General features: G+C 43.9%; 1 protein-coding gene across 1 annotated transcript; it reads right to left on the minus strand.

Moving 5' to 3' along the window:
* Positions 1 to 1,716: 1,716 nt before the first annotated feature.
* On the minus strand, positions 1,717 to 14,957 carry LOC121331239 (transmembrane protein 104-like). Its single transcript, XM_041278499.1, has 10 exons — positions 14,627 to 14,957; positions 13,302 to 13,352; positions 11,530 to 11,651; positions 10,984 to 11,074; positions 9,306 to 9,389; positions 8,918 to 9,038; positions 8,676 to 8,775; positions 5,333 to 5,438; positions 5,099 to 5,192; positions 1,717 to 2,641 (listed from the first exon to the last, which is right to left on the minus strand). The coding sequence occupies exons 2-10, from the start codon at positions 13,329 to 13,331 to the stop codon at positions 1,887 to 1,889; spliced, it is 1,503 nt and encodes a 500-aa protein (XP_041134433.1). The 5' UTR covers positions 13,332 to 13,352; positions 14,627 to 14,957; the 3' UTR covers positions 1,717 to 1,886.

Raw genomic sequence — 14,957 nt, forward strand, 5'->3', positions numbered from 1 at the left:
GTTTCAGACTGATTCTGAAATGATTGTGTAAATGCTAATGGTATACAAACAGGCCCAAAAGTAGAGATACAGATACAAGATCTATCCTGAATACAAATCTTTCACATTACCAGCTGGATTTAAAAATACATCCTGGGTAATAGTTTCCAGTTCTTCGTTCAGCTGGGGTCCTACTGTTACTCTGCCAGCCTCTGGTTTATGGAGATGAGGTGCCATGATTCATAATCCAATTAAACAAATGATCTTTTAAAACCAGCTCCAACTCAGCGAATGATTTTACAGCCCCCTTATTTAAACAGGCAGCTATCCTTCTCTGCTCTGACTGCAAGCCCACTCGGTCACACAGGAAATGATAAACACTGTTGTCATTTCAGTACAATCAGGGAGAATTAGGTAAAAAAAAAAAAAAAAAAAAAGAGGCTTTAGATAATTCTATTAAACTGAGCCGCAGGGCTTTCTCACACTGAGCTGCAGTGGTAGCGACTGTATCTTTGCTGGTTAATCACTTTCCAGCTCTGCTAAGGGAGTGGCGATCAGGCGGTGAGATTCTGGGGTGTTTGCTTCTGCTGCTGTGAGGAGATGGACGATGGTCAGGAAGGCAGGTCGTCACGCACAACAAACTCCAGCTGAGAGTTGGGTTTAACAAACCAAATTAAAAGAAACATTCAGACACAACAAAGACATTTTATTTCCATCAGGCAGGCAAAATAGCTCGGTTGTTACGCTTGGAAAAGCACCGACTGGCAATACAATGTGCTGCCAGTCCTCTCGCCCGTCTCTGGCCTTCTGCAAGCTTGCTTCTACCCACCTGATGGATTCATTAAAACAACAGACATTGACATTCATTGATTGGTCAATAGGCGATCAAGGTATTCGGTTGCCTCATACTCACAAGGCTGGGATGCATAGGACCAGAGAGATCACAGTAAATTTTAACCCTAACCCAGCCACTAAAATAAAATAACAGGGGAAAACTCACCCTTTCACAGTGACGTTTGAGGGTTTAATATGCAGACGCTACATCTCAAGGAAAAAAAATAAATTCGCCCTGTGCCCTGACAGAGACCTGATACTGCTGTATAAACTGCATTTGGTATTTACATGAGATCACTGGTAAGGCTTTGGATAAAGCTCTATTCCTCCATGGCCTATTGTGCATTTTTCTAAAAAACTCAAAGCAGACAGGGTGTACCGGCACAACTAGTGCGCTGTCAAGATGAAAAGAACAGGTAGTGATGTCAGAAGAGAAGGGGACCCACCTCTGCAAAGGCAAAGGCACACCCGTGTATACAGGAGATTCAAATCATTGTGATGGCAGGTAGCTGGACAGAAGCACCTCCTTCCTAAACTCAGTCTTCTCTCTTTCATTCCAGTGCAGTCCTGTCCTGTCCTTCCATTGATCTGGCATCAGAATAGGCCTACAGACATTTTTAAAAATGCATCTTCCAAAAAACAAATATATCTGTGTGTTTACATCTTATACCAGCATGTGCCAGGTGGATTGTTCAGAAATTATTGGATGACGAAATATAATTATTTCCACGACCTAATCCTCTTAATTCAACTGCAAAATACTAAACCTTTTTAATTAAGCCAATCTTTACCAGTGAAGTGGGGATGAACTCAACTTGGCAAATCTGTATAAACTATAGACCTTTATTATTTACAGCCTTAATCTGGGTGTATAATACTCAGAGGAGGTATTATTATTATTATTATTATATTAAGGGATGTGGTTTCGGTTTCATAGAGCAGGGAATATGACATACATAGAAATGGTTCAAGGGATCAGGATTTTACGTTATCTTAAAAACTTGTAGTAATGAAAGTAGCTGCTCCTGTATTTTAACTACATCCCTTCAAAGACTGCATTCTCCGTGCCGACTTCATGTAAGGCTTTTCACATAGAAGAAGGTGGAAACCACCAGCCCTACAGTTGCGTACAGCAGGGCCAGGATTATCCAAAAGCCGTGCTGAAACGGGGAAGCATGCTTTATCTTCACATCCTCCCCAAACCGCGCCCGCGCCTCCTTCCTGCTCAGGTACACCAGCGCGGACGGGGTGACGTACTGGATGAAGTTCACCGTGTACGAGCCGGTGATCCCCACGATCATCTCGATGTTATGGGTGCTGTAGGAAATGGCCAGCGGAGGAACTATCACAGCCAGGGGGAAGAGCAGCCTGTCCACTGGCCACGCGTGAGAGCACTGGAACCCCGCAAACATGGACCTCAGGTTGTCGCTTAGCGTAACGCCGTTCAGTGGGAAATTGGCGGAAACTTTGATAGTCGTGTAGAGGCCGAGAATGTAGATCACAAAAATCACGGGGATAATGGAGCAGGATGCAAAATTGACGAGGATCACCGCTTGGATGTCTTTCTCCTGGAAGACGAACACCACGAAGAGGCACAGGGTGAGGTAGAGCACGGTGACCGCAGCAAACACCGCCAGCACTCCTTGGCACAGGTAGGTTTTGTTCCGGATCAGCGGGACAACCGTGGGGAGGACAGTGTGGGACACAGCGGCCACCGAGCACGCCCCAAACACGCTGGGGAAGGCGTTGAGATCCGCCAGGATGGGGGTCCCTCTGCCTTGCCCCCTCGCTAGGATGACGACTGATGTTACAAACATGATGGAGAAAACTGCAAAGTGAAAACAACAACAAAGTGTCGGTTTTAACAGTGTATGGAAAATACCAGACAATACAGAAGAAATGGTTGTGTGCTTTACAAGTGAGCGAGGGAATGGATGAAAGCAAAGATCCTTCCTCTGTGTGTGTGTCTGTAAAAGTGCTGACTGAATAGCTATGTCCTACTTAAACAGCAGATAATCATGCTGATCAGTAATTGATTTAATAATCTGTTCAAGGTTGACTATTGAACCACTAGTTACTCAATACAGACGAGTTTGTGTTTGCATGTGGGTGAGTGCATGTGTATGTATGTATGTATTTCATCCATACAACTACAAAACATTTAACAGAGCTGCGTTTGGAAATGCTAAAAGAAACATAACATATTTAAAGATTAACATTTCAATTGACCTTTACTTTGCTTTGCCGAATCCCAGACTTCCCAAAAGACGATAAGCTAGATTTCTGGTTTGGTAACTTTACTGGGTCTGTTTCTCCTTTCTGAATAAAAAGAACGGCAATTCGGAGTAAACAGCTTTGAGAATTTCGCCCTCAAAGTCTTTGGCACATGTGCTTCAGATGTTCTATTGCATTCTGCAGGGTACTGAAATGTAACAGATCAATTTTTAAAGTCACCCAAATAAGGCTACAAGAGCAGGGAATCAATAATTCAGAACTGTTACACATAAAGCATTTCCAGTTTGGTGAGCTTAAACAAAACGCTTTGCATTAGAGCCGGTCTCCGAGAGGGGACTCGAGCCTCTGTGTACGATGATAGAGTGCGTCTCCAGAAAGAGAACCAGCAAAGCGTAGCCAAGCCGTAAGTGATCCCTCGTTATAACGACAAGCAGGGAGAGGCTTTCTACCTGAAACAGAGCAGAGGTGCAGCAGCACTTTCATTAAACAGGTTTTGATAATATGAGCTGGCCGAATATCAAACATTACGTAGCTGTGGTCCTGGTGAAAGCAATAATATTAGATACTGTCCTCAGACAAGTACCCTAGAAAACAAAACATCAACTGAATTATCCGTACCATAATGCATCGCTTTTTTAAAACTCAATAGGTCAGTGATTTTAAGTTTTAAATGCTGCATACGTTTATGAGAAACATCTGAATTGGGAACTAAAGAAATACGATGTAAATGCGCTTTTAAAAGCTAGAATTTTAATTCACCTTTTAACTCCCCCACATAGCAATGTTTCGTGAGGGATAGTTGAGGCCGAGTGGATCCTTTCCAAGACTGCATTAGGCAGAAACAGGCCGTGCTGGACGGAGCCCAGAGTAGCTGTGTGCCTCTGTGCTGGACTCCAAAGCAGCCTGCAAGCACATTAACGTAATGTGTGGCTGGCTTCTCGCAATCAAACTGATTTCTCTGGGGGGCTGTTCATGCCTGATGAATTTCTCATAACAATATTTGATCTGAACAAGCTTGAGGAACAAGAATGAAAAAAGATAAAAAATATGGAGCATCTGCCTTGTTTAGGACGCTGGCCCTGAAAGTGTGTGCATGACAATCAAGGCATGACACTCAATCTCTTTAGACATTTAACTAATAGTTTGTTACACACTGACAGGCTGAGCTTGTATTATTTGGGTATTGTGTATATCAGGGTATTTCTTGCATGTTTTAAACTGTTTTATTCCTCTGCTGGTACATGCACATCAACTGAAACACCACTTGTGGACATGGTGCCCTCCAGTGATTTAGTAAGACATTACACATGTGTCTGTAAAAAACACTGATCTCCACTCTCTCTGCCCAGGACCCAGAGAGCTGCAGCCAGGCTGAAAGAGTGCAGGTTCCTCCAAGAACACAACACGAATGAAGCCAGCAAACTATATTCATATTGCACCATGGAAACTTCTGTTTGGTATGCCTGCCCTTATAGGCTTGGGACACAGTGGACCGGATATACTGCCTTTTTGTCCCATTACAGTTTGCATCTTCCTTAGGTTACATACTCCAAATCATCATTAGCAATGTTATTTTTTTTTCAGTAACACCAATTAAACACTGAATGATAAATTGGACTAAATAGCTTTGAGAATTTAGTCCAGTATCTTAAGTAATAACACTGTGTGCTTCTGTGTTTTGTGATTAACCCGTACCCACACGTGCAACCACAGTCCAGACAGAGGCACATGTTGAGCGCTGCTGTGCTGCAATAACACTAGTACAATCCCCCAGTCAGTGATTCATCTTGATCACAGTATCCCCTAATCGCTACTTGTAACTGATCTGCGGGTGCAAAGCATTCAGACCCTTTAGAGCAATTACATTTCACGGTTCTAATTGTTCAATACAAATGAACTGCCTTCGAGCTCCAGGCAAGTGGGCCTCTGTATGCATATCTTCAATCTGACATTTTCCAGCCCAGTTTTTTGAGATGCAGTTGTCAGCTCAAAGGTTATCTTAAGAGCCCTGGTATAAATTACCCTATCAGACCTTCCCGCTTTTCCTTACCCACAAAGGACATGATGGAGGCGAAGACCTGGACGTACTGATTCTTCTGAACGGAGAAGAACACAAATGGACCGACCATCAGGATAAACAGGGTCTGTGGAAAGCAAAAGATTAAATACCGTGTGTACAGCAAAAAGAGATGATTTGCCTGTACTTTCTTTACAGTACATTCAAGTTACAGTTACATAAATAATAAAATGAAATCAATAGTAGATAATCAATAGGAATGAATACCAGAAAGATTCTGTAGACGCTGATTCTGGTGAGGGACCCCCAGCAAAGACCCTGATCAGCGATGGAGGTGAAATTTTGGAGCCTGTTGCAGTCTGTTTCGGGTTTGCTACCAAGAGAAAGAACTCTCGTCAAACGTTTTGCTTCAACACTTCTTTCGATCTGCAGAGTGTACATGTATATTTTAATGAGGCGTACTGTACTGGAAGGCTGGGAGCTTCTACAGTAACTATCGACTACCCAATAAAGTGGGTCAATGCGCTGACTCTGCAGAGAGTTGATTCGCGGTGCTTTTTCAATAAGCAGGGTTTGCATGTGAAGAAGGAGGCTGATTCTGAAGCACAGCAGTGGTGTGTACAAGTCTGTGAGTGAAGATGAGAAAAGCAGGTCTGCAGTGTCAATTCACAGTGCTCCTGTACTGAGGTCTGCAGTGTCAATGCACAGTGCAATGGTCCTGTACTGAGGTCTGCAGTGTCAATGCACAGTGCAATGGTCCTGTACTGAGGTCTGCAGTGTCAATGCACAGTGCAATGGTCCTGTACTGAGGTCTGCAGTGTCAGGTGCACAGTGCAATGGTCCTGTACTGAGGTCTGCAGTGTCAATGCACAGTGTCAATGCACAGTGCAATGGTCCTGTACTGAGGTCTGCAGTGTCAATGCACAGTGCAATGGTCCTGTACTGAGGTCTGCAAGTGTCAATGCACAGTGCAATGGTCCTGTACTGAGGTCTGCAGTGTCAATGCACAGTGCAATGGTCCTGTACTGAGGTCTGCAGTGTCAATGCACAGTGCAATGGTCCTGTACTGAGGTCTGCAGTGTCAATGCACAGTGCAGTGCTCCTGTACTGAGGTCTGCAGTGTCAATGCACAGTGCACTGAGTGCAGTGTCAATGCACAGTGCCCTGTACTGAGGTCTGCAGCGTCAATGCACAGTGCAGTGCTCCTGTACTGAGGTCTGCAGTGTCAATGCACAGTGCACCTGTACTGAGGTCTGCAGTGTCAATGCACAGAGCAGTGCTCCTCTACTGAGGTCTGCAGTGTCAATACTGAGGTCTGCAGTGTCAATGCACAGAGCAGTGCTCCTGCTACTGAGGTCTGCAGTGTCAATGCACAGTGCTCCTGTACGGTCTGCAGCGTCAGTGCACAGTGAGGTCTGCAGTGTCAATGCACAGTGCAGTGCTCCTGTACTGAGGTCTGCAGTGTCAATGCACAGTGCAATGGTCCTGTACTGAGGTCTGCAGTGTCAATGCACAGTGCAGTGCAATGGTCCTGTACTGAGGTCTGCAGTGTCAGTGTCAGGTCTGCAGTGCACAGTGCAATGGTCCTGTACTGAGGTCTGCAGTGTCAATGCACAGTGCAATGGTCCTGTACTGAGGTCTGCAGTGTCAATGCACAGTGCAGTGGTCCTGTACTGAGGTCTGCAGTGTCACTGAGGTCTGCAGTGTCAATGCACAGTGCACAGTGTCAATGCACAGTGCAATGGTCCTGTACTGAGGTCTGCAGTGTCAATGTCACAGTGCAATGGTCCTGTACTGAGGGCTGCAGTGTCAATACACAGTGCAATGGTCCTGTACTGAGGTCTGCAGTGTCAATGCACAGTGCTCCTGTACTGAGGTCTGCAGCGTCAGTGCACAGTGCTCCTGTACTGAGGTCTGCAGCGTCAGTGCACAGTGCAATGGTCCTGTACTGAGGTCTGGGGTATCAATGTGCTGGCATCACTATTCATACTGAGATTTGAATGCACCCCCCTCTCGGCTCAGTGGCAGTGTGGGTTAGGGTTAGGGTTAGGTTAAATAACTGTTTCGTAAAATGCAGTGGAGACTAAGAAATCAGCTGAAACGTTTGTCTTGTTAAGTGGTCCTTGTTACCAAGACAAAATATCAAAATAAATCGTTCATCATTTACAGGAACTTAGATATGTTTTGAGCTGAATATGGAACTTCATTTAAACAAACATGAAAGTTGTTTCTGATTAGCTGAGTAGGTAATGACTCTCCTTATTCTCCCAATAAGGAGTACACTGGCATCACAGTCTACATTTTGCTCTTTTGCTGACAGATTCGGTGCCCCCATCTCCAGGGCGATATCTGAAATGGAGCCCCAGCATTTGTTATTGGGTAGGGGTCGTGCTAAAGCGTTAGTGCTTTCGACTGTGGAGAGCCGGCGAGGATCTTATCTCCAAATTGCTTTTCCTCTGTGGGCAGAGCTCATCGCATTCAGAAAAGAGATGCCTGTGCTGTAGCACTGCCGCCCTCTGCTGGAGTCACGTGGCATTGCCAGCTGACACACTGAACAGGTAGAAAGCTTTTGTTTCTAATTTCAGAAGCACCTTGCACTGCTGAAAGGCACCTTCTTTCATTCAGCTGCCCTGGGCATGGAGAGCAGTGCCTAGAGCGACAAAGCGTTGCTATGGTGACTTCCTCAAGAGCGAAACAGAAAGGAAAACAAGGAGCTGTGGAGACAGAGTTTGGGTCGATGCTACTAGAAAGTTGAAATAGATTTTCCAAAACCAAAACACAGTGCAGTGACCTGTCATGACAGGTTGGAGCATCCGCAGTGACCTGTCGTGACAGGGGGAGCATCCGCAGTGACCTGTCGTGACAGGGGGAGCCTTTGCAGTGACCTGACGTGACAGGGGGAGCATCCGCAGTGACCTGTCGTGACAGGGGGAGCATCCGCAGTGACCTGTCCAGGGGGAGCAAGTGACCTGTCGTGACAGGGGGAGCCTCTGCACCTGTCGCGACAGGGGGAGCCTGCAGTGACCTGTCACAGGGGGAGCATGACAGGGGGAGCATCCGGAGCATCCGCAGTGACCTGTCGTGACAGGGGGAGCATCCGCAGTGACCTGTCGTGACAGGGGGAGCCTTTGCAGTGACCTGACGTGACAGGGGGAGCCTTTGCAAGCTCTAGTTGTGCATTATCAGAACTACAGCAGGCTCTGCAGCACAGCTACAAGAACAGCAACAAGGGAAACAGTTTGGAGCAAAAACAAAACTTCCAAGACAACATATCAGCATCAGCTCATTCAAGCCCGGCGAAGATGCTGCCTTGTTATTTAAAAGGAAGCACAGGAAGAGCACGGTTTAAACAACCCTAGTAACAGACATTCTTTATTGTTTTATTCTTAAATGAATTGAAATTAAATGTAATGTAGATTATTCATACAGTTTGCTTCATGGCAAACTAACCCTACAAGCTGATCCAGTGTGGGAGTTGGCTGCACTGTAGCTGAAAGGTTCACCAGCATGGTTCCCCGTGTGTCACTGTTCAGAGAAACTTTTCAGGGTCTTTAACCTTTCATTTAACAGAAAACAAACTGTCACGTGACAACTGAAGAAGAGCACTAACCACAGGAGGTCCGACAAGCTGAAGGGCACCATGGTCAAGTACATCGTCAGGGAGCCCCAGATCGACAGCAGCAGGACAATGCGACTCAGGACGTCTCCAACTAAAACACATAACAAAATCAAAACTGCTGCGGCACTGCCAGGGTGCAGCTTTATCTGCGAACGGCTTGTGAGAAGACGACGAAGAAGAAGAAGAAGTCTGGATATTTTTTGTCTCTTCTATTTCTCATTGTTTCTGCTCACCTGGGTTAAAGTACATCGCTGTCAGATCAGTTAAAGATATCGTTTTGTTTATATCAAAAACACTCGGGCACAAATCCGATTCCGAACCAGATCTGCAGCAGACACAGCCGGCCGGCTCCTTCTGAAAGCACAAAAACATGACATTGCGTGAGATCCAGTCGAGGCAGTACCAGCACACACTAATGCAACCAACAACTAATAGAGAAACCTGTTCAACTTGAATCACAAAGACCGTGGCCCGACTACTGCAGCTGTTACCCTTATAAACATAGAGCTGAGTGCTCCAGCTCAAAGAGTTTACATTTCATTGGAGGAACATTTGCCAAGTGTTGAAATCCACTTGTATCATATTAGCACATTCCTTTGTTTCATTACCGGTCCTGCTTACTTCAATAAGAGCGTTCCTCTCGCCCGCTCCAGCGTTTTTATCAGTCGCCGCAATGCTCTCCATAACCATGTCAGCAGGAGTAATCTAAGAAGAAAAACAGTTAGCAGCTCTCTTTGTTCAGCTTCTCATTGGCTTTGGTACAGCAGTAAAAGTGTCAGTGTCCCAGACGAGAGGAAGCATTCGCTTCCAAACAGCTTTGAAAACACTGTGGAAAGTTAACTTCCAAAGTATTGCATTGTAAATTGAGGGAAGGACAGCGTTTCTTATTTTGAAATCAACACATTAATTCATGGATTTACTGAATACCAGCCCTACTGGTCACACCAGCAACATTATCTCTGGCCCACCTTTTCTTGTTCCACTTCTGCTATTTGTGTTCTGGATTTTTGGTATCAGATCACTTCCCTGGTACTGGATCACTTCCTCTACTTTCAGGAAGCAGTCAGGTACCAGGAAGCAAAAGCCACTTTTAATTTTTTTTTTTTTTTTTTTTTTTTTTTTTTAATTATTTTGATTACAACCAGAGGCCGGTGAAATTCTTTGAATGTGTGGTCTCAGAGGCCGGTGAAAAAAGTGTTATAAGCAAAAAGATTTTATTTTTTTAAAATTTCGTTTTCTCTGCTAAATAAATGTTTAGTTTCATTTTATTGACAGATACACATATAATAAAATAACTTTCATGTCATAGATGTATAAAAATTTGAAAGTACAGTATATATCATGTTTTAATAGTATACATAAACGATATAATTTTATTACATATATATATTAATAATATATATATATATATATTATATATATATATATATATATATATATATATTGACCTAACAGACCTAGCACAGAAAAATAATCTATTTTACATAATTTCTCATTAGCGGCAATTGGATACAATTTTCACATGGGAAGTGTCCCCTGTTATTGACAGATACTGTCATTTATGCACGGGTACGGGAGATCTTTCTATGTCATTTCTAGTTTATTTTAAATAAAAATATAATATAACGAGGTGCTCCAACCCAGGTCTATCATATTGATAATGTGGCACACACAACAATCTCCCCATTAAAATAACAACAGGAGTTGCATTTCAATCCCGTTGCACTGAAGCAGGCCTCCAGTAGACAACAAGCTAGGAGTTTCTCATATTTAAACACTCAGCAAAGCAGATCCGTTCATTCAGATCCTTTCAGAATCAAAACAGCTTTTGTTCCAGTGCAAAGTTTGCAGCACTTGAAATAAAACAAAGAATTAGCATACCAATTCAAGCAAACAAGCCAAAACAGCTAATGAAGATTAACGACGGCATCTTTGGACTCCCATTCCAGTTGACGGTTGCAGAATCTGCACATCATCACCGTGTCACTATGAGCCATAAACCCCTCATGTTCAAATTGTTGACAGCTTTGTTTAAATGCACGGTTTAAGCATTTTAGAAACAAAACGTCTCTTTTCGTCCATCACAATTTTAATTCCCAATTCGCTTCAAATTGTACATCTGTGCAAGCGCTAGTCAGAACTTCCATTTTCCTTCAGACCGCGTCCATGGTAACGGCGGAGTCTTGACAACCACGACTGAATGTATTTAAGTATTTCTTGTATAAACCTCCCAATTAAAAAAGGTAATTCTATAGTTGCTTTAATGTTTTTTTCATTATAGGTTTTTTTTTCAACTCACTCGTTCTTTTCCATCTCCTGTCTCGTCGCTTCCCGCTGTCTTCCCGCAGGCACAGGCGATCGCTTCAATGAGGAATGTCACCGTGATGTAGCTGTGAAGGAAGGCCCATGAGTGCCAGGGGCTCAAATCTAGTCAGACAATTTGAATATCCTTAAATTACTTTCCTTTTAAAAAAAACCCCAGCCCAATCAGGATCGTTACCTCAGTGCTATTGAGAGCAGAGTGACGGTGCTACACCAGCCCAATCAGGATCGTTACCTCAGTGCTATTGAGAGCAGAGTGACGGTGCTACACCAGCCCAATCAGGATCGTTACCTCACTGCTATTGAGAGCAGAGTGACGGTGCTACACCAGCCCAATCAGGATCGTTACCTCACTGCTACTGAGGAGAGCAGAGTGACGGTGCTACACCAGCCCAATCAGGATCGTTACCTCACTGCTATTGAGAGCAGAGTGACGGTGCTACACCAGCCCAATCAGGATCGTTACCTCACTGCTATTGAGAGCAGAGTGACGGTGCTACACCAGCCCAATCAGGATCGTTACCTCACTGCTACTGAGGAGAGCAGAGTGACGGTGCTCACAAGCCACCCTCCGCTCGCAAAGGCTCTTGGCAGAGCAAGAATCCCGGTCCCAAACATAGTGTTAAATAAGTACACCATGCCAACCTGCAAACAGTAATACAAGAGAGCAATCCGTTAATTCCTGTTCATAACAGCACAAGCCTCCCTCCAAGAACATGCAGAGCAACACAATGAAGAAGAGAAGGGTTACAGGTAGCAGAGGAAAGGAAGCACTGCCATTAAGATCACCCACCCACAGCAGTTTGATCCATTCCCGGTTTGACTGAGTGTTTAATCAGACACACCTGGGCTTGTTACCCACACACTGGGGATGAAACCTGGAACAGATGAAACTGCTGTGCAATAGGAGTCTTATTTCCATTCCTGAAATGTGCTTTAGAAAAAGCAGGCTTTTGAAATAATGCTTTCAAGTTGTTTGACAATGAGGAGCTTTTATAGTTCAGACCCCACTGACTACCCCCTGAGCACATTCCCAGCGGACTCTAGCAGGATCTAACACAAGCATCTGGAACCCCTGAGACTGGGCTTGTGACAGAGCCTCTCTCTTTCAGAGTGTTTGCAGGGGCTGCAGCTGCACAGCAGACTAACTTCCTGGGGTGGCAAGCCACCTGATACTTCATGTTTGCAAACAGAGCTGAGCATCAGTGTCAAGAACTGCAGTTGTCTGGCGTACTATTTATTTGTTTGCAATTCTTCCGCAGACAAAACAGGCCCCTGAAGGAAGTTGTGTGGAGCCGTGAGGCTGGTAAGGTGAATTATTGAAAGAGGTGCAAATGCTTTTTTTTATATTACCTGCAGTTTGCAGCTGTATGCTGCTTTGAAGGAGTGGGGGGAGGGGGTACAGTACTGTGTGGAAATGCATTTAACAGGCAGCATAGCAAGCTCATCTAGAGTGTAAGAGTAAACAGATGATGCTAAATTTAGCAAAGTATCGCTTGGGGCATTTCTAGACTCCATCAACCTTGTATGCTTCTCTGCACATTGCCCCTGCTTAACATGTCTTAAACAATAACAATTCAGCCTCACTTACTGTAAATGTATACCAGAGGCGTAATGCAGTGATTACCTTACACTTCATCAGGACTGCTGTCTTTAAACCTACCAACAGGACAAACCCAATATGAACCCCCCTACGTCTCCTACTACAGGTACTGTTCTCAATATGTACTGTATGAAGAGCATTGAAGCTCGTGCCTCTGGAAGCATTGTTATCTTGCATGTACGCTGCTGGGGAGATTATCCTTGCAGCGTTTCTCATAGTCATTTTACACAGTAATTGCTATACTTTGCATTTACCACAGGGAAAGCAGATCACTTTCAATCACAAAGAGACCGTGGCTTCAAAAGCAGAGCCTCAAGTGTGACTTTCTTTCTTTCTTTCTTAATTGACTTAGTCCTTGAAGGGTAATTCAATATGCAGAGAAAGCAATGCCTTCAAGGACTGCGCAGTGGGTAGTGTTTGCAATGCAGGTGCAGTTTGTGAATCCGCACTCACAGCCATCACATGCTATTCTCTTGGGCTGCGTGACCTTCATGTTTACACATGGTCAGGTCTACAACGAGAAGAAGACGACTTTCAAGTTTTAATTTCAAATGTGTATATCTGATCGACTATGCAATCAGACTGGGGTGATACCGCACCCCAGTCGTTCTGCATTGATATCTGTCCCAACAGTCACACAATATGACTCCAAAAATATCTGCTCCAAAGAAGAACACTGAATACATTCTTACCAGGAGGGAGTACTGACTGTCACTTTCCATCCTTCAGTCTGTGGTTTGTACCTGTACAAACCACAAAAAAATAAATAAATAAATAAATAAATAAATAATGATCACGCTGACATGCCTCAGTGTGCCTATCCTTATCTAGTTCTAGCAGATCTGTGTGTAGCATACATTTCTCCAGCAGAGGGTGCCATTGTGCCAGCAATACAGTGCTGTCTGACTACATGACTATGCTTTTCCTGTATGTGTATTCATGCTTTCTTTATCATAGTTCTTGCTGTCATTCTTTGCAATACTGACTGTCCCGGTAATACCCAGTTAATATAACTACATGCTGCGTGCTGGTAAGTTTTTTAGCACAGTTCTAAACGCACTGGATCTACACAGACGCACAGGAAAGACCACGGCACCTTCTTCACTGAACTGCTGTCAACAGCCAGTGCTAGAGGGCTGGGTTTGGATACAAACCATATTTTCCAGACTGACAACCATAGCAACAGCAAAGATTAAACAGTTCATTTATACCCCATAGGCTTTAAACAGAAGACTGGTTTAGGCAGTAGCAGGACACGTCAGATGATTTTTCACACAGCAGGGATGGAAATAAGACTCCCGTTTCATAGCAGTTTGATCCATTCTCCTGGTTTTCCTATGATTCTAATAAGACACGCCTGAGCTTGTTACCTAAACACTGGGGCTACTCAATCACATATTAAAAGCTGAAATGAATGAATCTGCTATGCTCTGTCCTGCAAACTCAGTTCGATTGCCATGGGCTTTCCTTCCACAACACTCCTGTTAACAGCCCTTGCTTGCTGGTCCACTCTGAATCCACTGTCTAACACAAGGCTAGATCTCTCTCCAGCCCCATCGCTGTGCTTGTTTTTTGTATTCTTCTGTTTCCAGAAGAGAGAGCTATTTTTTACAAATAAACCCAAACCGGGTTGGGCTTGTCCAGCACAAAGCCTAATTAACGCTCCAATGTGTTCACTGAAAAGCACGACCCACTTAGTCCAAAGCATTTGAATCTGTTGTGTGGCTTTTATTCAGCGACTGACATTCTTGGTTTATTACCAGTTCCCTTGCCCGAACTGTAGTCCAGTGGGTAATAGTTTCTATAGGGTTACTGGAAGGACTGATTATAGGGTCATTTACATTAAATTATTATATACAGCTGCTATGAACTTGGGTAATAAAATAATAACCTCGACAGCAAACAGTGTCTTGCCAATCAAATACAATTCCACTTGCTTTTCCCATAGTTTACATCGGTTAGATATACATATATTTAAAGCAATGCTGAATTTAAATAACTGATCTGCAATACATACCTAAGTTGGCTTCCCTCAGATGCGGATCCAGTTGCAGTTGAAATGAGTGCCCTGGCTGCATCCTATTCACTGAGCCCTCGTTTTAATGAGGTTTGCTTTACATGCTTATCGAAGAAAGAAGGGTTGTGAAGATACAGTGATACGAGTAGAAAGGCTGTCTTTGTTAGATATGTAACTGGGAGCTCAATTATGCAAACTGGAGATCTGTCCATAGCTAAAAGATTACCGGTATTAACACATAGTCTATTGTTACTGAAAAGACAACGTAATTCAAGCATTTTTTTTTTTCCTAATTCAATAATGTTACAATTAAACAATTTACTAACACGTT

Source organism: Polyodon spathula, chromosome 18 (assembly GCF_017654505.1).
Source record: "Polyodon spathula isolate WHYD16114869_AA chromosome 18, ASM1765450v1, whole genome shotgun sequence".
NCBI lineage: Eukaryota > Metazoa > Chordata > Actinopteri > Acipenseriformes > Polyodontidae > Polyodon > Polyodon spathula.